Raw genomic sequence first — 26,317 nt, forward strand, 5'->3', positions numbered from 1 at the left:
AGATGATCTGCATTCCTAGAGTTGAGCTGGTACCACATCTAAATATTTGCTTCCCTTCCCAGACTGCTGCTGGGGAGATAATTGACCACGTTGTGATGAGTGCTAGTCAGTCTGATTTACACTCACTTCAATCAATGCAAACACACACACACACACGCACGCGCGCCTGCACGTACACACACGCACACACAAGGTTAATTGCAGACTGTGAATCAAGTACATTTTCTGCCATTAAAGCGACTGAATACAGGAAATAGCTTTTAGTAACCTTCCATTAATATTACTGTTAACACCCATAGAGAGACCTGGCCCTGATACAGAGTTATGCACTCATAAATATCAGGGTGCACTGCACACCTAAAGCAGTTTTTTTGGACATCACAGGACATATCTCTCTCTCTCCCTCTCTCTCTCCAGGAGAGGTTATTGTTGTCCCTGCTCCCGGCCCATATTGCCCGTGTGATGAAGGCAGAGATCATTCAGAGGTTACAGGGACCAAGGGACAGGGACTTCGGCCGGGCAGAGGGCACCAACAACTTTCACAACCTCTATGTCCAACGACATACCAACGTCAGGTACACATCTGTCTCTTCTCTACTCTACTCCACTCCTCTCTACCCTACTATACTCTACTCTACCCTAATATACCCTACTCTTCTCTACTCTACTCTACTCTACTCAACTCTTCCCTTCCCTACTCTACCCTACTCTACTCTACTCGACCCAACCTTACACTACAATACTCTACTTAATCCTTCTCTACCCTACTCTACCCTACCCTACTCTACTATACTCTACTCTATTCTACCCTACTCTACCCTACTCTACCCTACTTCACCCTACCCTACCCTACCCTACTCTACTCTACTCGACCCGATCTACTCTACCCTACCCTACCCTACTTTACACTACTTTACCCTACCCTACTCTACACTACACTACTCTACCCTACTCTACTCTTACCTACTCTAATCTACTCTACTCTATCCTACCCTACTCTACCATACTCTACTCTACCCTACTCTAGCCTACTCTACTCTACTCTACCCTACTCTAATCTACTCTACTCTATCCTACCCTACCGCACTCTACCATACTCCACTCTACCCTGCTCTTATCTACTCTACTTTACTCTACTCTACTCTACTCTACTCTACCCCACCCTACTCTACTCTACCCTACCCTACTTTACCCTAATCTACTCTACCCTGCTCTACCCTGCTCTACTTTACTCGAATCGACCCTACCCTACTCTACTCTGCCCTACTCTACTCTACTCTACCCTACCCTACTCTACTCTACTCTACTATACTCTACTCTACTTTACTCTACTCTACTATACCCTACCCTACTCTACACTACCCAACTCTTCTCCACCCTACCCTACTCTACTCTACTCTAACCTACTCAACTCTACCCTACTATATTCTACTCTACTCTACTCTACACTACCCTATTCTACTCTACTCTACTCTACCCTACTCTACCCTACCCGCCTCAACTCTACTCTACTCTTCCCTACCCTACTCTACACTACCCTACTCTACTATATTCTTCTCTACTCTACTCTACACTACCCTACTCTTCTCATCTCTACCCTACCCTACCCTACTCTACTCTACTCTAACCTACTCAACTCAACCCTACTCTACTCTACCCTACTCTTCTCTACCCAACCATACTCTACTGTACTCTACCCTACTCTACTCTACCCTACTCTACTCCAGTCTACTCTACTCTAACCTAATCTACTCTACCTTAACTTAACTTAACCTACCCGACTCTACTCTACTCTATTCTACTCTACTCTACTATACTCTACCCTACCATATCCTACTCTACTCTACCTTACCCTACTTTACACTACTCTACCCTACCCTACCCTACTCTACTCTACTCTATCCTACACTACTCTAGCCTACTCTACTCTACCCTACTCTAATCTACTCAACTCTACCCGACCCCACCATACTCTACCATAATCGACTCTACCCTGCTCTAGCCAACTCTACTCAACTCTACACTACCCTACTCTACTCTACACTACTCTACCCTACTCTACTCTACCCCCTACTCTACTCTACTCTACTCTACTCTACTCTATCCTTTCCTACCCTACTCTACCCTACTCTACCCCACCCTATTCTATTCTACCCTACCCTACTTTACCCAACTCTACTCTTCCCACACTACCCTAATCTACCCCGCTCTACCCTGCTCTACTCAACTCTACTCTACTCTACACTACTCTACCCTACTCTACCCTACCCTACTCCACTCTACTCTACTCTAGTCTATCCAACTCTACTCTACTCTACTCTACCCCACCCTAATCTACTCTACCTTACCCTACCCTACTCTACTCTACTCTATTCTACTCTATTCTACTATACTCTACCCTACCATATCCTACTCTACTCTACTTTACCCTACTTGGAGTAGTGTAAAGTAGGGTAAGGTAGAGTAGAGTAGGTTATGGTAGGGTAGAGTATAGTAGAGTAGAGTAGAGTAGAGTAGAGTAGAGTAGAGTAGAGTAGAGAAGAGTAGAGTTGGATCCTTCCCTACCCTACTCTACCCCACACTACTCTATTCCTCCCTACCCTACTTTACCCAACTCTACTCTTCCCACCCTACCCTAATCTACCCTGCTCTACCCTGCTCTACCCTGCTCTACTCTACTCTCCTCTACTCTGCTCTACTCTACTCTACTCCACCCTACCCTACCCTACCCTACCCTCCCTACTCTACTCTACTCTACTCTACTCTACTCTACTCTACATTACCCTACTCTTCTCTAACCTACCCTGCTCTACTCTACTCTAACCTACTCTACTCTACCCTACTCTACCCTACCCTAACCCCACCCAAACCTACCCTACTCTACTCTACTCTATCTTACTGTACTCTACTCTACTGTAATCTACCCTACCATACTCTACCCTACCCTACTCTACTCTATTCTATTCTATTCTACTCTACTCTATCCTACACTACTGTACTCTACCCAACCCTACTTTACTCTACTCTACTCTACTCTACTCTAATCTACACTACTTCACTCCACCCTACCCTACCCTACTCTACTCTACTCTACTCTACTCTACTCTACTCTACCAACCCTACCCCACCATACTCTACTCTACTCTACCCTACTAATCTCTACTCTACTCTACTCTACTCTACTCTACTCTACTCTACCCTCCCTACTCTACTCTACTCTACTCTACACTACCCTACTATACTCTAATCTACTCTGCTCTACTCGACCCTACCCTACTCTACATTACCCTACTCTTCTCTACTCTACTCTACTCTACTCTACTCTACTCTTCTCTACCATACCCTACTCTACTCTACCCTACCCTACTCAACTCTACTCTACTCTACCCCACCCTACCCAAACCTACTCTATCCTACTCTACTCTACTCTACTCTAATCTACCCAACCCTACTTTACTCTACTCTACTCTACCCTACTCTACTCTACTCTACTCTATCTTACTCTACTCTACTCTACTGTAAATACCCTACCCTACTTTACTCTACCCCACCCTACCCTACTCTACTCTTCTCTATTCTATTCTACTCTACTCTATCCTACTCTACTCTACTGTAATCTACCCTACCCTACTTTACTCTACCCTACCCTACCCTACTCTACTTTATTCTATTATAATCTACTCTACTCTACTCTATCCTACACCACTCTACACTACTTTACTCTACCCTACCCTAATCTACCCTACCCTACCCTACTTTACTCTACCCTACCCTACCCTACTCTACTTTATTCTATTATAGTCTACTCTACTCTACTCTATCCTACACCACTCTACACCACTTTACTCTACCCTACCCTACCCTAAACTACCCTACCCTACTCGACCCTACTCTACCCTACTCTACACTACTCTACCCCACCATACTCTTCCCTACCCTACCTCTACTCTACTCTACCCTACTCTACCCTACTCTACTCTACTATACTCTACTCTACTCTACCCCACCAGACTCTACCATAATCTACTCTACCCTGCTCTAGCCTACTCTACTCTACTCTACTCTACCCTACTCTACTCTACACTACTCTACTCTACTCTACCCTACCCTACTCTACTGTACTCTACTCTACTCTACTCTACTCGACTCTACTCTATTCTATCCTTCTCTACCCTACTCCACCCTACTCTACCCCACCCTACTCTATTCTACCCTACCCTATTTTACCCAACTCTACTCTACCCACCCTACCCTACTCTACCCTGCTCTACTCTACACTACTCTACCCTCACTACTCTACTGTACTCTACTCTACTCTACTCTACTCTACTCTACTCTACTCTACCCTACCCTACTCTACCCTACCCTACTCGACACTACTCTACCCTACTCTACTCTACTCTACCCCACCCTACTCTTCCCTACCCTACTCTACTCTACTCTACTCTACCCTACTCTACCCTACTCTACTCTACTATACTCTACTCTACTCTACCCCACAATAATCTACCATAATCTACTCTACCCTGCTCTAGCCTACTCTACTCTACTCTACCCTGCTCTACTCTACACTACTCTACTCTACCCTACCCTACTCTACTGTACTCTACTCTACTCTACTCTACTCTACTCGACTCTACTCTATTCTATCCTTCTCTACCCTACTCTACCCTACTCTACCCCACCCTACTCTATTTTACCCTACCCTATTTTACCCAACTCTACTCTACCTACCCTACCCTACTCTACCCTGCTCTACTCTACACTACTCTACCCTCCCTACTCTACTCTACTCTACTCTACTCTACTCTACTTTACTCTACTCTACTCTACTCTACTCTATTCTACTCTACTCAACACTACCCTACTCTACTCTACATTACCCTACTCCTCTCCACCCTACCCTGCTCTACTCTACTCTACTCTAACCTACTCTACTCTACCCTTCTCTACTCTACCCTACTCTTCTGTTCCCTTCTCCACCCTACCCTACCCTACCCTACTCTACTCTACTCTACTCTACTATATCATTCTCTACTCTACCCTACCCTACTCTAACCTACTCTAATCTACACTACCCTACTCTGTTCTACTCTACTCTACTCCACCCTACCCTACTCTACACTACCCTACCCTTCACAACCCTACCCTACTCTACTCTCCCCGACCCTACTCTACCCTACTCTACCCTACCCTACCTTACTCTACCCTATTCTACTCTACCATACTCTACCCTACTCTACACGACTCTACCCCACCCAACCCTACCCTACTCTACTCTACCCTACTGTACTCCTCCCAACCCAACCCTTCTCTTTTCTACCCTACTCTACTCTACCCTACCCCACCCTACCCTACCCTACTCCACCCTACCCTACTCTACCCTACTCTGCTCTACCCTACTCTTCCCTACCCTACGCTACTCTACCCTACTCCACCCTACTCCACCCTACCCTACTCTTCTCTTCTCTTCTCTACACTACCCTTCTCTACCCTACTCTACTCTCCTCTCCTCTACCCTACTCTACTCTACTCTACTCTACTCTACCCTACTCTACTCTACCCTACTCTACTCTACTCTACCCTTCTCTACCCTACCCTACCCTACTCTACACTACCCTACTCTACCCTACCCTACTCTACACTACCCTACTCTACCCTACTCTACTCTTCTCTACTCTTCTCTTCTGTTCTCTATCCTACTCTACTCTACTCTACTCTACCCTACCCAACTCTACACTAGCCTACTCCACCCTACCCTCCTCTACTCTACCCTACTCTACTCTACACTACCCTACTCTACCCTATTTCTACCCTACCCTACTCTACTCTACTCAACTTCACTCTATCCTACCCCACTCTACCCCACTCCACCCAACCCTACCCGACAATACTCTACCCTACACTCTACTCAACTCTACTCTTCTATATTCTACCCCACCCTACCCAACTCTACCCTACCCTACTATACTCTACTCTATCCTACACTACTCTACACTACTCTACTCAACCCTACCCTACTTTACCCTACCCTACCCAACCAAACTCTACCCTACTCTACCCTACCCTACTCTACTCTTCTCTTCTCTACCCTACCCCTCTCTACCCTACTCTACTCTCCTCTACCCTACTGTACTCTACTCTACCCTACTCTACTCTACCCTTCTCCACCCCACCCTACCCTACCCTACCCTACACTACCCTACTCCACCCTACCCTACTCTACGCTACCCTACTCTACTCTACACCACCCTACTCTACGCTATTCTACCCTACTCTACTCTACTCAACTTCACTCTATCCTACCCCACTCTACCCCACTCCACCCTACCCTACCCGACCCTACTCAACCCTACTCTACTCTACTCAACTCTACTCTACTATATTCTACCCTACCCTACCCTACTCCACCCTACCCTACTCTACTCTACTCTATCCTACACTACTCTACCCTACTCTACCCTACCCTACCCTACCCGACCCTACTCTACCCTACTCCACCCTACCCTACTCTTCCCTATCCTACCCTACTCTACTCTACACTACTCTACCCTCCCTACTCTACTCTACTCTACGCTACTCTACTATCCTCTACCCTACCCTACTCTACTCTACCCTACTCTACTCTACACTACCCTACTCTACCCTACTCTACTCTACCCTACTCTTCTCTTCTCTATCCTACTCTACTCTACTCAACTCTACTCTACTATATTCTACACTACCCTACCCTACTCCACCCTACCCTACTCTACTCTACTCTATCCTACACTACTCTACCCTACTCTACCCTACCCTACCCGACCCTACTCTACCCTACTCCACCCTACCCTACTCTTCCCTATCCTACCCTACTCTACTCTACACTACTCTACCCTCCCTACTCTACTCTACTCTACTCTACTCTACTCTATTCTACTCTACTCTACTCTACTCTACTCTACTCAACACTACCCTACTCTACTCTACTCTACTCTACATTACCCTACTCCACTCCACTCTACCCTGCTCTACTCTACTCTACTCTACTCTAACCTACTCTACTCTACTCTACCCTACTCTACTCTACCCTACTCTTCTGTTCCCTTCTCTACCCCATCCTACCCTACCCTACTCTACTCTACTCTACTCTACTATATCCTTCTCTACTCTACCCTACCCTACTTTACTCTACTCTACTCTACTCGCCTCTACTCTTCTCTTCTCTATTCTACTCTACTCTACTCTACTCTACCCTACCCTACTCTAACCTACTCTAATCTACACTACCCTACTCTGTTCTACTCTACTCTACTCGACCCTACCCTACTCTACACCACCCTACTCTTTTCAACCCTACCCTACTCTACTCTCCCCGACCCTACTCTACCCTACTCTACCCTACCCTACCAGACCTTACTCTACCCTATTCTACTCTACCCTACTCTACCCTACTCTAACGACTCTACCCCACCTAACCCTACCCTACTCTACTCTACCCTACTCTACTCCTCCCAACCCAACCCTTCTCTTCCCTACCCTACTCTACTCTACCCTACTCTACCCTACCCTACCATACTCCACCCTACCCTACTCTACCCTACTCTGCTCTACCCTACTCTTCCCTACCCTACGCTACTCTACCCTACTCCACCCTACTCTACCCTACCCTACTCTTCTCTTCTCTACCCTACCCTTCTCTACCCTACTCTACTCTACTCTACTCTACTCTACCCTACTCTACTCTACCCTTCTCTACCCTACCCTACCCTACTCTACACTACCCTACTCTACCCTACCCTACTCTACTCTACCCTACTCTACTCAACACTACCATACTCTACCCTACTCTACTCTACCCTACTCTTCTCTTCTCTTCTCTATCCTACTCTACTCTACTCTACTCTACCCTACTCTACTCTACCCTTCTCTACCCTACCCTACCCTACTCTACACTACCCTACTCTACCCTACCCTACACTACTCTACTCTACCCTACTCTACTCTACACTACCCTACGCTACCCTATTCTACCCTACCCTACTCTACTCTACTCAACTTCACTCTATCCTACCCCACTCTACCCCACTCCACCTTACCCTACCTGACCCTACTCAACCATACTCTACTCTACTCAACTCTACTCTACTATATTCTACCCCACCCTACCCAACTCTACCCTACCCTACTCTACTCTACTCTGTCCTACACTACTCTACACTACTCTACTCAACCCTACTCTACTCTACCCTACCCTACCCTACCCAACCCTACTCCACCCTACCCTACCCTACTCTTCTCTTCTCTTCTCTTCTCTACCCTACCCTTCTCTACCCTACTCTACTCTACTCTACCCTACTCTACTCTACCCTTCTCCACCCTACCCTAGCCTACCCTACCCTACACTACCCTACACTACCCTACCCTACTATACTCTACCCTACTCTACTCTACACCACCCTACTCTACCCTATTCTACTCTACCCTACTCTACTCTACTCTACTCTACTCTATTCTACTCTACTCTACTCTACTCAACACTACCCTACTCTACTCTACTCTACATTACCCTACTCCACTCCACCCTACCCTGCTCTACTCTACTCTACTCTACTCTAACCTACTCTACTCTACTCTACCCTACTCTACTCTACCCTACTCTTCTGTTCCCTTCTCTACCCTATCCTACCCTACCCTACTCTACTCTACTCTACTATATCCTTCTCTACTCTACCCTACCCTACTTTACTCTACTCTACTCTACTCTCCTCTACTCTTCTCTATTCTACTCTACTCTACTCTACTCTACCCTACCCTACTCTAACCTACTCTAATCTACACTACCCTACTCTGTTCTACTCTACTCTACTCGACCCTACCCTACTCTACACCACCCTACTCTTTTCAACCCTACCCTACTCTACTCTCCCCGACCCTACTCTACCCTACTCTACCCTACCCTACCAGACCTTACTCTACCCTATTCTACTCTACCCTACTCTACCCTACTCTACACGACTCTACCCCACCCAACCCTACCCTACTCTACTCTACCCTACTCTACTCCTCCCAACCCAACCCTTCTCTTCCCTACCCTACTCTACTCTACCCTACTCTACCCTACTCCACCCTACCCTACTCTACCCTACTCTGCTCTACCCTACTCTTCCCTACCCTACGCTACTCTACCCTACTCCACCCTACTCTACCCTACCCTACTCTTCTCTTCTCTACCCTACCCTTCTCTACCCTACTCTACTCTACTCTACTCTACTCTACTCTACCCTACTCTACTCTACCCTTCTCTACCCAACCCTACCCTACTCTACACTACCCTACTCTACCCTACCCTACTCAACTCTACCCTACTATACTCTACACTACCCTACTCTACCCTACTCTACTCTACCCTACTCTTCTCTTCTCTTCTCTATCCTACTCTACTCTACTCTACTCTACTCTACCCTACTCTACCCTTCTCTACCCTACCCTACCCTACTCTACACTACCCTACTCTACCCTACCCTACACTACTCTACTCTACCCTACTCTACTCTACACTACCCTACGCTACCCTATTCTACCCTACCCTACTCTACTCTACTCTACTCAACTTCACTCTATCCTACCCCACTCTACCCCACTCCACCTTACCCTACCCGACCCTACTCAACCATACTCTACTCTACTCAACTCTACTCTACTACATTCTACCCCACCCTACCCAACTCTACCCTACCCTACTCTACTCTACTCTGTCCTACACTACTCTACACTACTCTACTCAACCCTACTCTACTCTACCCTACCCTACCCAACCCTACTCCACCCTACCCTACCCTACTCTTCTCTTCTCTTCTCTACCCTACCCTTCTCTACCCTACTCTACTCTCCTCTACCCTACTGTACTCTACTCTACCCTACTCTACTCTACCCTTCTCCACCCTACCCTACCCTACCCTACCCTACACTACACTACTCTACCCTACCCTACTATACTCTACCCTACTCTACTCTACACCACCCTACTCTACCCTATTCTACTCTACCCTACTCTACTCTACTCTACTCTACTCTACTCTACTCTATTCTAATCTACTCTACTCTACTCTACATTACCCTACTCCACTCCACCCTACCCTGCTCTACTCTACTCTACTCTACTCTACCCTACTCTACCCTACTCTACTCTACCCTACTCTTCTGTTCCCTTCTCTACCCTTATCCTACCCTACCCTACTCTACTCTACTCTACTCTACTATACTATATCCTTCTCTACTCTACTCTACCCTACTTTACTCTACTCTACTCTACTCTCCTCTACTCTTCTCTATTCTACTCTACTCTACTCTACTCTACCCTATCCTACTCTAACCTACTCTACTCGACCCTACCCTACTCTACACCACCCTACTCTTTTCAACCCTACCCTACTCTACTCTCCCCGACCCTACTCTACCCTACCCTACCAGACCTTACTCTACCCTATTCTACTCTACCCTACTCTACCCTACTCTACACGACTCTACCCCACCCAACCCTACCCTACTCTACCCTACTCTACTCCTCCCAACCCAACCCTTCTCTTCCCTACCCTACTCTACTCTACCCTACTCTACCCTACTCTACCCTACTCCACCCTACCCTACTCTACCCTACTCTGCTCTACCCTACTCTTCCCTACCCTACGCTACTCTACCCTACTCCACCCTACTCTACCCTACCCTACTCTTCTCTTCTCTACCCTACCCTTCTCTACCCTACTCTACTCTACTCTACTCTACTCTACCCTACTCTACTCTACCCTTCTCTACCCTACCCTACCCTACTCTACACTACCCTACTCTACCCTACCCTACTCAACTCTACCCTACTCGACTCTACACTACCCTACTCTACCCTACTCTACTCTACCCTACTCTTCTCTTCTCTTCTCTATCCTACTCTACTCTACACTACGCTACCCTATTCTACCCTACCCTACTCTACTCTACTCAACTTCACTCTATCCTACCCCACTCTACCCCACTCCACCTTACCCTACCCGACCCTACTCAACCATACTCTACTCTACTCAACTCTACTCTACTATATTCTACCCCACCCTACCCAACTCTACCCTACCCTACTCTACTCTACTCTGTCCTACACTACTCTACACTACTCTACTCAACCCTACTCTACTCTACCCTACCCTACCCAACCCTACTCCACCCGACCCTACCCTACCCTACTCTTCTCTTCTCTTCTCTACCCTACCCTTCTCTACCCTACTCTACTCTCCTCTACCCTACTGTACTCTACTCTACCCTACTCTACTCTACCCTTCTCCACCCTACCCTAGCCTACCCTACCCTACACTACCCTACTCTACCCTACCCTACTCTACTCTACCCTACTCTACTCTACACCACCCTACTCTACCCTATTCTACTCTACCCTACTCTACTCTACTCTACTCTACTCTACTCTACTCTACTCTATTCTACTCTACTCTACTCTACTCAACACTACCCTGCTCTACTCTACTCTACTCTACTCTAGCCTACTCTACTCTACCCTACTCTTCTGTTCCCTTCTCTACCCTATCCTACCCTACCCTACTCTACTCTACTCTACTATACTATATCCTTCTCTACTCTACCCTACCCTACTTTACTCTACTCTACTCTACTCTCCTCTACTCTTCTCTATTCTACTCTACTCTACTCTACTCTACCCTACCCTACTCTAACCTACTCTACTCGACCCTACCCTACTCTACACCACCCTACTCTTTTCAACCCTACCCTACTCTACTCTCCCCGACCCTACTCTACCCTACTCTACCCTACCCTACCAGACCTTATTCTACCCTATTCTACTCTACCCTACTCTACCCTACTCTACACGACTCTACCCCACCCAACCCTACCCTACTCTACTCTACCTTACTCTACTCCTCCCAACCCAACCCTTCTCTTCCCTACCCTACTCTACTCTACCCTACTCTACCCTACCCTACCCTACTCCACCCTACCCTACTCTACCCTACTCTGCTCTACCCTACTCTTCCCTACCCTACGCTACTCTACCCTACTCCACCCTACTCTACCCTATGTGAAAGAAGCACGGTGGCTAGGAAAAACTCCCTAGGAAAAACTCCCTAGAAAGGCCAAAAACCTAGGAAGAAACCTAGAGAGGAACCAGGCTATGAGGGGTGGCCAGTCCTCTTCTGGCTGTGCAGGGTGGATATTATAACAGAACATGGTCAAGATGTTAAAATGTTCATAAATGACCAGCATGGTCAAATAATAATAATCATAGTAGTTGTCGAGGGTGCAACAAGCACGTCTGGTGAACAGGTCAGGGTTCCATAGCCGCAGGCAGAACAGTTGAAACTGGAGCAGCAGCACGGCCAGGTGGACTGGGGACAGCAAGGAGTCATCATACCAGGTAGTCCTGAGGCATGGTCCTAGGGCTCAGGTCCTCCAAGAGAAAGACACAAAGAGAGAAAGAGAGAATTAGAGAGAGCATATTTAAATTCACACAGGACACCGGATAAGACAGGAGAAATACTCCAGATGTAACAGACTGACCCTAGCCCCCCGACACATAAACTACTGCAGCATAAATACTGGAGGCTGAGACAGGAGGGATCAGAAGACACTGTGGCCCCATCCGATGATACCCCCGGACAGGGCCAAACAGGCAGGATATAACCCCACCCACTTTGCCAAAGCACAGCCCCCACACCACTAGAGGGATGTCTCCAACCACCAACTTACCGTCCTAAGACAAGGCCGAGTATAGCCCACAATGATCTCCGCCATGGCACAACCCAAGGGGGGGCGCCAACCCAGACAGGAAGACCACGTCAGTGACTCAACCCACTCAAGTGACGCACCCCTCCCATGGACGGCATGGAAGAACACCAGTAAGCCAGTGACTCAGCCCCTGTAAAAGGGTTAGAGGCAGAGAATCCCAGTGGAAAGAGGGGAACCGGCAAGGCAGAGACAGCAATGGCGGTTCGTTGCTCCAGCCTTTCCGTTCACCTTCACACTCCTGGGCCAGACTATACTTAATCATAGGACCTACTGAAGAGATAAGTCTTCAGTAAAGACTTAAAGGTTGAGACTGAGTCTGCGTCTCTCACATTGGTATGCAGACCATTCCATAAAAATGGAGCTCTATAGGAGAAAGCCCTACCTCCAGCCGTTTGCTTAGAAATTCTAGGGACAATTAGGAGGCCTGCGTCTTGTGACCGTAGCGTACGTGTAGGTATGTACGGCAGGACCAAATCGGAAAGATAGGTAGGAGCAAGCCCATGTAATGCTTTGTAGGTTAGCAGTAAAACCTTGAAATCAGCCCTTGCCTTAACAGGAAGCCAGTGTAGGGAGGCTAGCACTGGAGTAATATGATAAAAATTTTGGGTTCTAGTCAGGATTCTAGCAGCCGTATTTAGCACTAACTGAAGTTTGTTTAGTGCTTTATCCGGGTAGCCGGAAAGTAGAGCATTGCAGTAGTCCAGCCTAGAAGTAACAAAAGCATGGATTAATTTTTCTGCGTCATTTTTGGACAGAAAGTTTCTGATTTTTGCAATGTTACGTAGATGGAAAAAAGTTGTCCTTGAAACAGTCTTGATATGTTCTTCAAAAGAGAGATCAGGGTCCAGAGTAACGCCGAGGTCCTTCACAGTTTTATTTGAGACGACTGTACAACCATCCAGATTAATTGTCAGATTCAACAGAAGATCTCTTTGTTTCTTGGGACCTAGAACAAGCATCTCTGTTTTGCCCGAGTTTAAAAGTAGAAAGTTTGCAGCCATCCACTTCTTTATGTCTGAAACACAGGCTTCTAGCGAGGGCAATTTTGGGGCTTCTCTTCTCTACCCTACCCTTCTCTACCCTACTCTACCCTACTCCACCCTACCCTACTCTTCCCTATCCTATCCTACCCTACTCTACTCTACTCTACTCTACTCTACTCTACCCTATCTGACCCTACTCCACCCTACTCTACTCTACCCTACTCTACTATACACTACTTTACTATACCCTACCCTACCCTACCCTACCCAACACTACCCTACTCTACTCTACTCTACTCTACTCTACTCTACTCTACTCTACTCTACTCTACTCTACTCTACTCTACTCTACCCTGCCCTACTCTACTCTACTATATTCTACCCTGCCCTACTCTACTCTACTCTATCCTACTCTATTCTACTCTACTCTACCCTACTCTAGTCTACTCTACTCTACTCTATCCTACCCTACTCTACCATACTCTACTCTACCCTACTCTCATCTACTCTACTCTCATCTACTCTACTCTACTCTACTCTACCCTACTCTACTCTATCCTACCCTACTCTACCCTACTCTACTCTACCCTGCTCTAGCCTACTCTACTGTACTCTACACTACTCTACCCTACTCTACTCTACCCAACTCCACTCTACCCAGCTCTCCTCTACTCAACTAACTCTACCCTATTCTTATTTTCTCTCCACTCTTCTCTTCATCCTAGATAGGTCATCTATGCTATGTCAGGTTTGCTTTATCTGTGGACCTTAGTGTTCTGTAGTGATAGTGATATGCTCAGTTAATCCTGGTCCCAGTCTCCTGGATTCTATTGGAGATCACTGTTGAACTAGAGAGTCAAGTACATCCTGTATACTATACATACAGTCAATGATCTCCTTCTGTAAACTGAAGATGAGGCGCTCCACTCAACTCCATTCTGTAATCATAATGCCAGTCAAATCATCGTCTATGTATTGAAGCGCTATTGGGTTGTAGTTAGTAATGCCTTTTCCATCATGGTGGTATAACTGAGAGGGATGTAGCAATGTCCTCTGTTTGGCGTGGTTCTCACAAGTTGTGTATGCAGAATCCTGTGTCTATGTGTGCGTGAATATTTGTGAAGGGTGTAGAGCTCAGAAGTAGTTTACCATTGACCTCTATGATAGTAATGTATTTTCAAGGACTGAGAGTATCTGATTGTATCTCCACTGACGGAGAACACGTTAATCTACTCCAAACTAATACACTCGGATCAGAGAAATCGTAAGTTGATACTGTACCAACGTCTCCCTGTATTGGTTATCCTGGATGTCTTCTAAGTCTTAGTGAACTAAATAGGCTTGCTGATTGGTTCTACTGATTGATGTCAGTGTCCACTGTCCTGTGGTGCTGAAGGTACCTCTGTATTCATTATTCTCCATGCAGGAGCGACTGGCCATCTGGCATTTGCCCGAAATGCCAGATGGTCTGGTCAAATTGTTCGCTTTGTCAGAAATTCCAGAGACGATTTCTGCTCCCAGTCTGCCCCTGCCTCTGTGTCTTCTAAGTCTTCTCAGTAACAGCTAAATAGTCTTCCTGGTTCGGCCCATTTGTCTTCAGCGATTCTCCCAGACAGTGGGGAATGGCTGCAATTTAGATGGCTGCTGTCCATCGCTGTACATGGTGCTGAAATCTCAGATGAGAGGAGGTAGAAGAGGAAAGGAAAAGAATGCTCTTCCTTTTGATGTGATTTAATTGTATTCATCTCTCTCTCTCTCTCTCGCTCCCTCTGTTTCAGTATTCTGTATGCAGACATCGTAGGGTTTACTAAGCTGGCTGGTGACTGCTCACCAGGAGAACTGGTGCACATGCTCAATGAATTGTTCGGCAAGTTTGACCAGATAGCCAAGGTAACGTCACACGCATGCATAAGAATGACACACACACACACACACACACACACACACACACACACACACACACACACACACACACACACACACACACACACACACACACACACACACACACACAGAGTAGTACGCTCACAAATGCCCTCAATCACTGTGTATGTGCACCATACTACATAACGGTAGTTGTTCTTGTGCGTAATATTGTACATCCGTGGGAAGTTTTCTCCCTTGCTGATCTGTCTCCTGTGTTTTCTCGAATGGAGTGTTGGCTGTTGATTCATGTCAGTACAACTACAGGGCTACACACGCACGCACACGCACACACACACACACACACACACACACACACACACACACACACACACACACACACACACACACACACACACACACACACACACACACACAGATACACACTGCCTAGTGCCCCAGAAATGTGGTTGTTATATAATATAGACGGAGGAGTTAGGATGCTTGAGCATTGCTGTAAGCAGCCTAACATCTAGTGGGAGTGTGTTTTGGGTCATCGGTGCGTGTGAGAGAGGTCATTAGCACGTGTAGGTGTATGGGTTCACTAGGGATGCACACCAATACAGTTCCTCAGGCTATGCAAAGTTCATGCAAGGTTGATAAAAAGCTTATGGTTATTTGCCTAATCTTTGAACTACAGATGTAGGATCTTAGTTTTCTACAGGAGGAAATAATGCTGCTGAAACAAGAAATGTGAATTACTGTTTTTGTATGGGTTGATACATTTATTTTATGGCAAATTAAGTCTGAGATTTTAAAGTGGAAATTACAAACTTTAGAAGCCTTTTTAAAACCTCAAATACACTACAAGTTTTGAGCAACAAAATAATGATCAAATTAAGGTCCTGCATCTGTACAGGTCATCTTTTGATTTCAACTTTTTTAATATTTTATTTATTTATACAAAGTATGTTTTTTTTCTGATTTTGAAATTCTCTCTCGCTCTCTTTCTCTCTCTCCCTAATTATCTCTGTCCATCTGTTGCCCCCTCTACCTACTCCTTTCCCTACTACCTCCCTTCTCTCTCCCTCTCTCGCCACTCTCTCTCCCTTTCTCTCTCTCTCTCTCTCTCTCTCTCTGCCACCCCCCCTCTCTTCTCTCTCCAGGAGAATGAGTGTATGCGTATAAAGATCCTGGGTGATTGTTACTACTGTGTATCAGGCCTACCAGAGTCTCTTCCCCACCACGCACGCAACTGTGTCAAGATGGGACTGGACATGTGTGAGGCCATCAAGTAAAACACCAGCTCTCTGCTTCCACACACACACACACACACACACACACACACACACACACACACACACACACACACACACACACACACACACACACACACACACACACACACACACACACACACACACACACACACACACACACACACACACACTACCACATGCACCCATGAAAGTGAACTGTATTTTGGGGTGATCAGGGGTGTATTTATTCCGCCGATTCTGTTAAAACGTTTCTTAAATGGAAGGAAACGGAGCAAAAAGGGATATATATAAATACACTGCTCAAAAAAATAAAGGGAACACTTAAACAACACAATGTAACTCCAAATCAATCACACTTCTGTGAAATCAAACTGTCCACTTAGAAAGCAACACTGATTGACAATAAATTTCACATGCTGTTGTGCAAATGGAATAGACAACAGGTGGAAATTATAAGCAATTAGCAAGACACCCCCAATAAAGGAGTGGTTCTGCAGGTGGGGACCACAGACCACTTCTCAGTTCCTATGCTTCCTGGCTGATGTTTTGGTCACTTTTGAAAGCTGGCGGTGCTTTCACTCTAGTGGTAGCATGAGACGGAGTCTACAACCCACACAAGTGGCTCAGGTAGTGCAGCTCATCCAGGATGGTACATCAATGCGAGCTGTGGCAAGAAGGTTTGCTGTGTCTGTCAGCGTAGTGTCCAGAGCATGGAGGCGCTACCAGGAGACAGGCCAGTACATCAGGAGATGTGGAGGAGGTCGTAGGAGGGCAACAACCCAGCAGCAGGACCGCTACCTCTGCCTTTGTGCAAGGAGGAGCAGGAGGAGCACTGCCAGAGCCCTGCAAAATGACCTCCAGCAGGCCACAAATGTGCATGTGTCTGCTCAAACGATCAGAAATAGACTCCATGAGGGTGGAATGAGGGCCCGACGTCCACAGGTGGGGGTTGTGCTTACAGCCCAACACCGTGCAGGATGTTTGGCATTTGCTAGAGAACACCAAGATTGGCAAATTCGCCACTGGCGCCCTGTGCTCTTCACAGATGAAAGCAGGTTCACACTGAGCACATGTGACAGACATGACAGAGTCTGGAGACGCCGTGGAGAACGTTCTGCTGCCTGCAACATCCTCCAGCATGACCGGTTTGGCGGTGGGTCAGTCATGGTGTGGGGTGGCATTTCTTTGGGGGGCCGCACAGCCCTCCATGTGCTCGCCAGAGGTAGCCTGACTGCCATTAGGTACCGAGATGAGATCCTCAGACCCCTTATGAGACCATATGCTGGTGCGGTTGGCCCTGGGTTTCTCCTAATGCAAGACAATGCTAGACCTCATGTGGCTGGAGTGTGTCAGCAGTTCCTGCAAGAGGAAGGCATTGATGCTATGGACTGGCCCAGACCTGAATCCAATTGAGCACATCTGGGACATCATGTCTCGCTCCATCCACCAACGCCACGTTGCACCACAGACTGTCCAGGAGTTGGCGGATGCTTTAGTCCAGGTCTGGGAGGAGATCCCTCAGGAGACCATCCGCCACCTCATCAGGAGCATGCCCAGGCGTTGTAGGGAGGTCATACAGGCACGTGGAGGCCACACACACTACTGAGCCTCATTTTGACTTGTTTTAAGGACATTACATCAAAGTTGGATCGGCCTGTAGTGTGGTTTTCCACTTTAATTTTGAGTGTGACTCCAAATCCAGACCTCCATGGGTTGATAAATTGGATTTCCATTGATTATTTTTGTGTGATTTTCTTGTCAGCACATTCAACTATGTAAAGAAAAAAGTATTTAATAAGATTATTTCTTTCATTCAGATCTAGGATGTGTTGTTTAAGTGTTCCCTTTATTTTTTTGAGCAGTATATATATGTGTGAGCTGTAGTGCAAGCACCATGTGAACTAGAGATGATAAGCTAATCCTCTCTACCCACAAACACACACACATACACACTACACACTGTCTACAAACACACACACAAACAGAAATACACACAAACACATTATTTTTCACCCCATAGAACAAAGCAGCGGTTCATATGAGGTTATACATGTTTACCTCAGGAAGGTGCGTGATGCTACTGGTGTGGATATCAATATGCGAGTCGGGGTGCATTCTGGGAACGTGCTGTGTGGCGTCATCGGCCTCCAGAAGTGGCAGTACGACGTCTGGTCACATGACGTCACTTTAGCCAATCACATGGAGGCAGGGGGCGTGCCAGGGTAAGATCAACCAAAAGGGGGTCTGCTGTTTCTTAAAATAATTCCCAATAAATATTTGCATTCACAAACCATTTGGCTTATGATTATTATTCACCGCCCCTACCTTTTCCTCTCTCTTCCTCCCTCACCCTTCTCCTCTCCTCCCCCAGGCGTGTCCATATCTCCTCAGTAACATTGGAGCATCTGAAGGGGTCCTATAAGGTGGAACCAGGAGAGGGACAGAGTAGAGACTTTTACCTGAAGGAACATGGAGTCATCACTTACCTGGTCATCAACCCCAAGGTCAGACATGAGAATGTGGTCCATACGTGGTCGACACACAACCACAGATATACTCTGAAAAGTAAAGTTGAAACACTACCAATTTCTTGGTTCTATACTACTGTTTATAATGCAAAAATACTACAACAGCTGTTTGCTTGAACTGAGCAATACATCTTAAAGAATAAAAAGAAACAAGTTTGACTTCTTTCCAACCTGAATGGTTGTCCAGGCTGAGAGGCGGAGCCCTCACCTGTGCGCGCGTTCTCGTTCCTCTTTGGAAGGAGGGAAGATGAGGGCATCGGTCAGAATGACTCGGTACCTGGAGTCCTGGGGGGCGGCGAAACCTTTTGCTAACCTGCACCATCGAGACAGCATGACCACTGACAACGGCAAAATAAACACTACGGTGAGTACACACATAAACACACGTACATAAACACACACACACACACACACACACACAGAGAAACACAGACTTGAGTCCAGACTCACCTTCTGTGATTGTATGTTTTAGGATGTTCCAATGGGCCAGTATCACTACCAGAGAAGAGAGAGGTGAGACTTAAAGATCAGTCATCTTTCCTTTACATCAGACCACCAGACTTTACCCCTACAGATCAGTCATCTTTCCTTTACATCAGACCACCAGACTTTACCCCCTACAGATCAGTCATCTTTCCTTTACATCAGACCACCAGACTTTACCCCTACAGATCAGTCATCTTTCCTTTACATCAGACCACCAGACTTTACCCCCTACAGATCAGTCATCTTTCCTTTACATCAGACCACCAGACTTTACCTCTACAGATCAGTCATCTTTCCTTTACATCAGACCACCAGACTTTACCTCTACAGATCAGTCATCTTTCCTTTACATCAGACCACCAGACTTTACCTCAACAGATCAGTCATCTTTCCTTTACACCGGACCACCAGACTTTACCTCTACAGATCAGTCATCTTTCCTTTACATCAGACCACCAGACTTTACCTCTACAGATAAGTCATCTTTCCTATACATCAGACCACCAGACTTTACCTCTACAGATCAGTCATCTTTCCTTTACATCAGACCACCAGACTTTACCTCTACAGATCAGTCATCTTTCATTTACATCAGACCACCAGACTTTACCTCTACAGATCAGTCATCTTTCCTTTACATCAGACCACCAGACTTTACCTCAACAGATCAGTCATCTTTCCTTTACACCGGACCACCAGACTTTACCTCTACAGATCAGTCATCTTTCCTTTACATCAGACCACCAGACTTTACCTCTACAGATCAGTCATCTTTCATTTACATCAGACCACCAGACTTTACCTCTACAGATCAGTCATCTTTCCTTTACATCAGACCACCAGACTTTACCTCTACAGATAAGTCATCTTTCCTTTACATCAGACCACCAGACTTTACCTCTACAGATCAGTCATCTTTCCTTTACATCAGACCACCAGACTTTACCTCTACAGATCAGTCATCTTTCATTTACATCAGACCACCAGACTTTACCTCTACAGATCAGTCATCTTTCCTTTACATCAGACCACCAGACTTTACCTCAACAGATCAGTCATCTTTCCTTTACACCGGACCACCAGACTTTACCTCTACAGATCAGTCATCTTTCCTTTACATCAGACCACCAGACTTTACCTCTACAGATCAGTCATCTTTCCTTTACACCAGTCATGTCTTAAGACAACAACACCACAGGATAGAATAATGTTCCACATACTCAACGTACTGTGTGCTCGGTATCCCCTCAGGACTAAATCTCAGAAGAGACGGTTTGAAGAGGAACTGGAAGAGAGGATGATCAGAACCATCGACGGCATCAACTCCCAGAAGTTAGTACGACTACAAACCTGCTTTGTTCTATTTCTAGCACAGTGACAGACATTTTGTGGCACAAAGGATGCATCACCGAGTTGGGTAGGTGCTTGACGTTGGTGGTGGATGAGGTGAGTTCACCACCGTATTAACTAAAACTCTTTGAGAGCTTGTGAAAAGTGTGTTGTATAATCATTTGTATGAAGCACTTAGTTCAGTACCTCACCAACAATTATGTGACAAGTGGATTTACGTTAAATTCAATTAAATTGAAAATACATTCTTTATCCCACATGGGGCAATTATGTAGGCAGGAGTGCAAATACTTAAAAAACAACATACAATAACACATGAAACAATAGTTATTAAAAACTTGAAGTGTAATGAGAATAAAACATCTCACAAATACTTCGAAATGATGGTTGGAAGGGAGGAAGTTCTGAGGTGAACGTGTCTTATTAATGTCCCTGATGGATTGCTAGTGTCTGTGTGAACCGCTGTCTGAGTGTCTCTGTGTTCTCTTCTCTGTAGGCAGTGGCTGAAGTCTGAGGACATCCAGAGGATCTCACTGTTCTTTCACAACAAGACTCTGGAGAAGGAGGTACTGTAGGACAACAACACTGCTGTTCAGTCAAATAAAGAATAAACTACAAATGAAAATAACATATGTGCCACTTGCCCACTGCTGCCCCAGACAAACATGCAGTGACTCCATAACAAAAGATGATTGCCGTGAAAGTACTCAGCGTTAGACTGTGAAGTTACAGTAAAAAAATGGTTTGTTTTGACCACCATCTGTTGACCATGTGTGTGTTGATGTCCCCAGTATCGAGCCACCACTCTGCCGGCCTTTAAATACTACGTCACCTGTGCCTGTCTCATCTTCTGCTGCATCTTCATAGTGCAGATACTGGTCCTGCCCAAGTAAGTCTGGACCCTACATAGTACACTTCATAGTGCCCTTCACAGTACGGATACAGTACTTGTCCTGTGCATCTGTACTCTTCACAGTACCTTTCATATTACCCTTCATGGTACCCACCAATGTTCAGATACTACTTAGCATACAACCTGCATAGTATGGTCTTATAGTTGGCCCTCATAGTTGGAATACTAGTCGTGCCAAAAGCCATTGAAGTCAGTGTTCTTTTCTCTATAATAACCCAGAACATTGCAATTACAGTGTGACAAGACTAAATAAATCTTTGATCAATTGAGTCTCACATCAATAAGATCCCTAATAGCAGCTGCAAATGATACACCTTAAGAGACAGCAATTAAGAGGGAGAGAAAGAAAGAAAGAAAGAAAGAAAGGAAGAAAAAATGATGGATAGAAAGAAAACAGATGAAAAGATATGAATAACGTCTGATGACAGTTTTAATGTGAATCAAAAGGTCTGGGTGAGATGTCGAGGATGATGATGATGATTATTATGATAAAGAGGAGGAATATTACTTTGATGATGACAAGGATAATGATGACGATGAAAGGAAAGGAAAAAAAAGGAAAAAAGGTCCATGGGCTGTTTCATCATTTAGTTAATTGTCTGTGTTTACAGGAGCCAGGAGCGGTAGAACCATAGAGACAGATACTAAAAGCATCATATATTTTCGCATTCAGACTAACGTCTCTTCCATTTAGACATGACATCATGTTTTTATGAACACGCTTAAATCAGCCGTCTGCTTGGCTAACTTCTATTAGGAAATAACAGGCCTGCCCTACTGTATAACAGGGAGAAGTATTTAGTAATTAGTGGAAGTGGGTCGCAGTTCACTAGTTCCAATTCAAATACATTATAATTTTACTGCTCTGTACAGCACCCATCTCGTGGTAGTTAACACAGTGTGTAACATTCCAACAAATATCATGGTTGAACTCAAACATGCTGGTTGATAAAAGACCTGTATTAATGGAAAATATGTTTGAGAAGGTTGTTTTGTTTTTAAATGATTTTGTAAAATGGAATGGGAGAGTTCTGTCTTTCATGGAGGTATCAGAATTATATGGGAGGGTCTGCTCAATCCAAGATTACAACCAATTGATTACAGCATTACCCCAAAAGGAGGAGGCAGGTGGCAGCGGGAGGAGGTAGGGAACTGGTCTGTCTGCCCAATATAAAGGATCAAAACTGGCGGAGGAACAAAAATATATAGATAGGAAAATATGGCAGTTTCATTTGAGGACCAGGATGTTGACAGATGTGCCATACAGATTACAAAATATCTGGGAACACATTGATGTACTGATTCTATGGCACAGGGTGTATGAGTTGATATATAAAACTATGAAAGATTCAAGACTTTGTGCTTTTCAGCAAAGATTATTGTACAGAATTCTGGCCACCAACGAAGTGTTGAATATTTGGGGCATACAACCATCACAGTTCTGTAGATTTTGTTGTGAGGATACAGAATCAATAGACCATTTATTTTGGTATTGCCCTCAGGTAGCCTGTTTCTGGTCTCAGGTTCAGGAATGGCTTAAATTGCATAACATTAATCTAAAATTGACCCTAGAAATAGTACTGTTAGAGATCTGGAGAGACCAGGTCAGTCAATTAGTAATATACTAATACTCTTAGTAAAAGTGTTTATCTTCAACTCGCAATCTGTGAATTCTATTCAATTAGATAGATTGAAATTATATGTTAAACATCACAGCATAGTTGAAAGATATATGGTGTGTAGAAATCCGAAGAGGGTGGCCAGCAGAGATAGGTGGGATGGGCTGAGGGAAGCTGAGGGTTGGAATGTGGAATTGAAGACAAGTGGGACTGAAGTTGCTGGGCGGGGGGTAGAATGACAGTCAAAGATAAACGTTTTTTAAAAATAAGTTTAACTGACACTAAAAAGGAACATTTTTACATTCATTACCTGTTTGCCTGAAGCTGATGTCACGCAAGCATGCATACACACACTCGGATTCAAATGCACACATGCGCACACGCGTGCACACGCGCGCGCCACACACACACACACACACACACACACACACACACACACACACACACACACACACACACACACACACACACACACACACACACACACACACACACACACACTTAAATAGTCCCACACATATCCTGTTGGCCTTGCTGTTTTGATTTGTGTTGTCCTTGATGTCTTTTGTTTTTGCATTGTGGTTTTCTGTTGTTTTCCTTTGTTTTTCTCTTATTTCTCTTCTGTTCTTTTTGTTGGTTGTTGGCGCATCGGGTGGGTGGTGGTTTTGGTTGGGTTGGAGGGGGGCGGCGGGGGCGGTGTTGGGGAGTGGAGGAGGAGTCTTTTTGGGGGGGCTTTGGTGGCCTGGCGGTTAGGAGCTTGGACCGGTGGCCGAGAGGTCACTGGTTTGGGTCCCCGATTCGACTGGGTGGGGGGGATCTGTCCTTTTGCTCTTGGGCAGGGAGCTTGACCCTGGTTGCTCCTGTGGGTCGCTCTGGATGGGAGTGTCTGCTGGATGACTGAATGTAATGTAAATGCTGAGCGACTTCACTGCAGGTAGATTGTGTGTTTGAAAATGCAATTCAAAAATAAATAATAATAAAATAAAGGTGTGTGTGTGTGTGTGTGTGTGTGTGTGTGTGTGTGTGTGTGTGTGTGTGTGTGTGTTACAGAACAGCAGTGTTGGGGATCTCCTTCGGCATGTCTTTCCTCCTGTTAGGTCTGATCCTGGTCATATGTTTCTCTAGCCACATCTTGGTAAGTTACACATACACACACACACACCCTAAAATCCTGTCTATTGTATGTGAGTGTAGAAGAAAATCACAGACTGAGAGGGAGAGAGAGAGGGGAGAGAGAGAGATAGAGAGGGGGAGAGAGGGGGATAGAGGGGGGAGAGAGAGAGGGGGGAGAGAGAGTGAGAGAGGGGGGGAGAGAGAGATGGATATAGAGGGAGAGGGAGGATTCAGATAGAAAAAGAGGGAGAGAGGGAGGAAGATATATGGATGAAGAGAATGGAGAAGGAGAGAGAGGAAGAGCAAGCTAGAGGAAGAGCGAGGGGGAGACAGAGGGAGAAAGAGAGAGTGGGAGACAGAGAGAGGAAGAGCGAGGGGAAGACAGAGAGAGGAATAGAGAGGGGGAGAGACAGAGAGGAATAGAGAGGGGGAGACAGAGAGAGGAATAGAGAGGGGGAGAGACAGAGAGAGGAAGAGAGGGGGAGAGACAGAGAGGAATAGAGAGGGGGAGACAGAGAGAGGAATAGAGAGGGGGAGACAGAGGGAGGAAGAGAGAGGGGGAGGAAGAGAGAGGGGGAGACAAAGAGAGGGGGAGATAGAGGGAGGAAGAGAGAAGGCGAGACAGAGGGAGGAAGAGAGAGGGGGAGACAGAGTGAGGAAGAGAGAGGGGGAGACAGAGTGAGGAAGAGAGGGGGAGAGACAGAGAGAGGAAGAGAGGGGGAGAGACAGAGAGAGGAAGAGAGAGGGGGAGACAGAGAGAGGAAGAGAGGGGGAGAGACAGAGAGAGGAAGAGAGAGGGGGAGACAGAGTGAGGAAGAGAGGGGGAGAGACAGAGAGAGGAAGAGAGGGGGAGAGACAGAGTGAGGAAGAGAGGGGGAGAGACAGAGAGAGGAAGAGAGGGGGAGAGACAGAGTGAGGAAGAGAGAGGGGGAGACAGAGTGAGGAAGAGAGAGGGGGAGACAGAGTGAGGAAGAGAGGGGGAGAGACAGAGAGAGGAAGAGAGGGGGAGAGACAGAGGGAGGAAGAGAGAGGGGGAGGAAGAGAGAGGGGGAGACAAAGAGAGGGGGAGATAGAGGGAGGAAGAGAGAAGGCGAGACAGAGGGAGGAAGAGAGAGGGGGAGACAGAGTGAGGAAGAGAGAGGGGGAGACAGAGTGAGGAAGAGAGGGGGAGAGACAGAGAGAGGAAGAGAGGGGGAGAGACAGAGAGAGGAAGAGAGAGGGAGAGACAGAGGGAGGAAGAGAGAGGGGGAGACAGAGGGAGGAAGAGAGAGGGGGAGACAGAGGGAGGGAGAGACAGAGGGAGGAAGAGGGAGGGAGAGACAGAGGGAGGAAGAGAGAGGGAGAGACAGAGGGAGGAAGAGAGAGGGAGAGACAGAGTGAGGAAGAGAGAGGGGGA

At 46.2% G+C, this 26,317-nt stretch overlaps 1 protein-coding gene across 2 annotated transcripts in view; it reads left to right on the forward strand.

Annotated features, from left to right (window-relative positions):
* Positions 1–26,317, forward strand: part of LOC106570343 (adenylate cyclase type 2) — a 94,403-nt gene that overhangs the window by 36,925 nt on the left and 31,161 nt on the right. For both annotated transcript variants that reach the window (XM_014142541.3, XM_014142542.3), the window contains exons 5-15: positions 418–575; positions 15,548–15,659; positions 16,799–16,926; positions 18,976–19,134; positions 19,284–19,416; positions 19,628–19,804; positions 19,913–19,953; positions 21,178–21,258; positions 21,773–21,842; positions 22,068–22,165; positions 24,859–24,943. In XM_014142541.3, coding sequence (XP_013998016.1) covers positions 418–575; positions 15,548–15,659; positions 16,799–16,926; positions 18,976–19,134; positions 19,284–19,416; positions 19,628–19,804; positions 19,913–19,953; positions 21,178–21,258; positions 21,773–21,842; positions 22,068–22,165; positions 24,859–24,943 — 1,242 coding nt within the window. The remainder of the gene's footprint in view (positions 1–417; positions 576–15,547; positions 15,660–16,798; positions 16,927–18,975; positions 19,135–19,283; positions 19,417–19,627; positions 19,805–19,912; positions 19,954–21,177; positions 21,259–21,772; positions 21,843–22,067; positions 22,166–24,858; positions 24,944–26,317) is intronic.

The sequence above is a fragment of the Salmo salar genome, chromosome 14 (genome assembly GCF_965601325.2).
Source record: "Salmo salar chromosome 14, fSalSal1, whole genome shotgun sequence".
Lineage (NCBI taxonomy): Eukaryota > Metazoa > Chordata > Actinopteri > Salmoniformes > Salmonidae > Salmo > Salmo salar.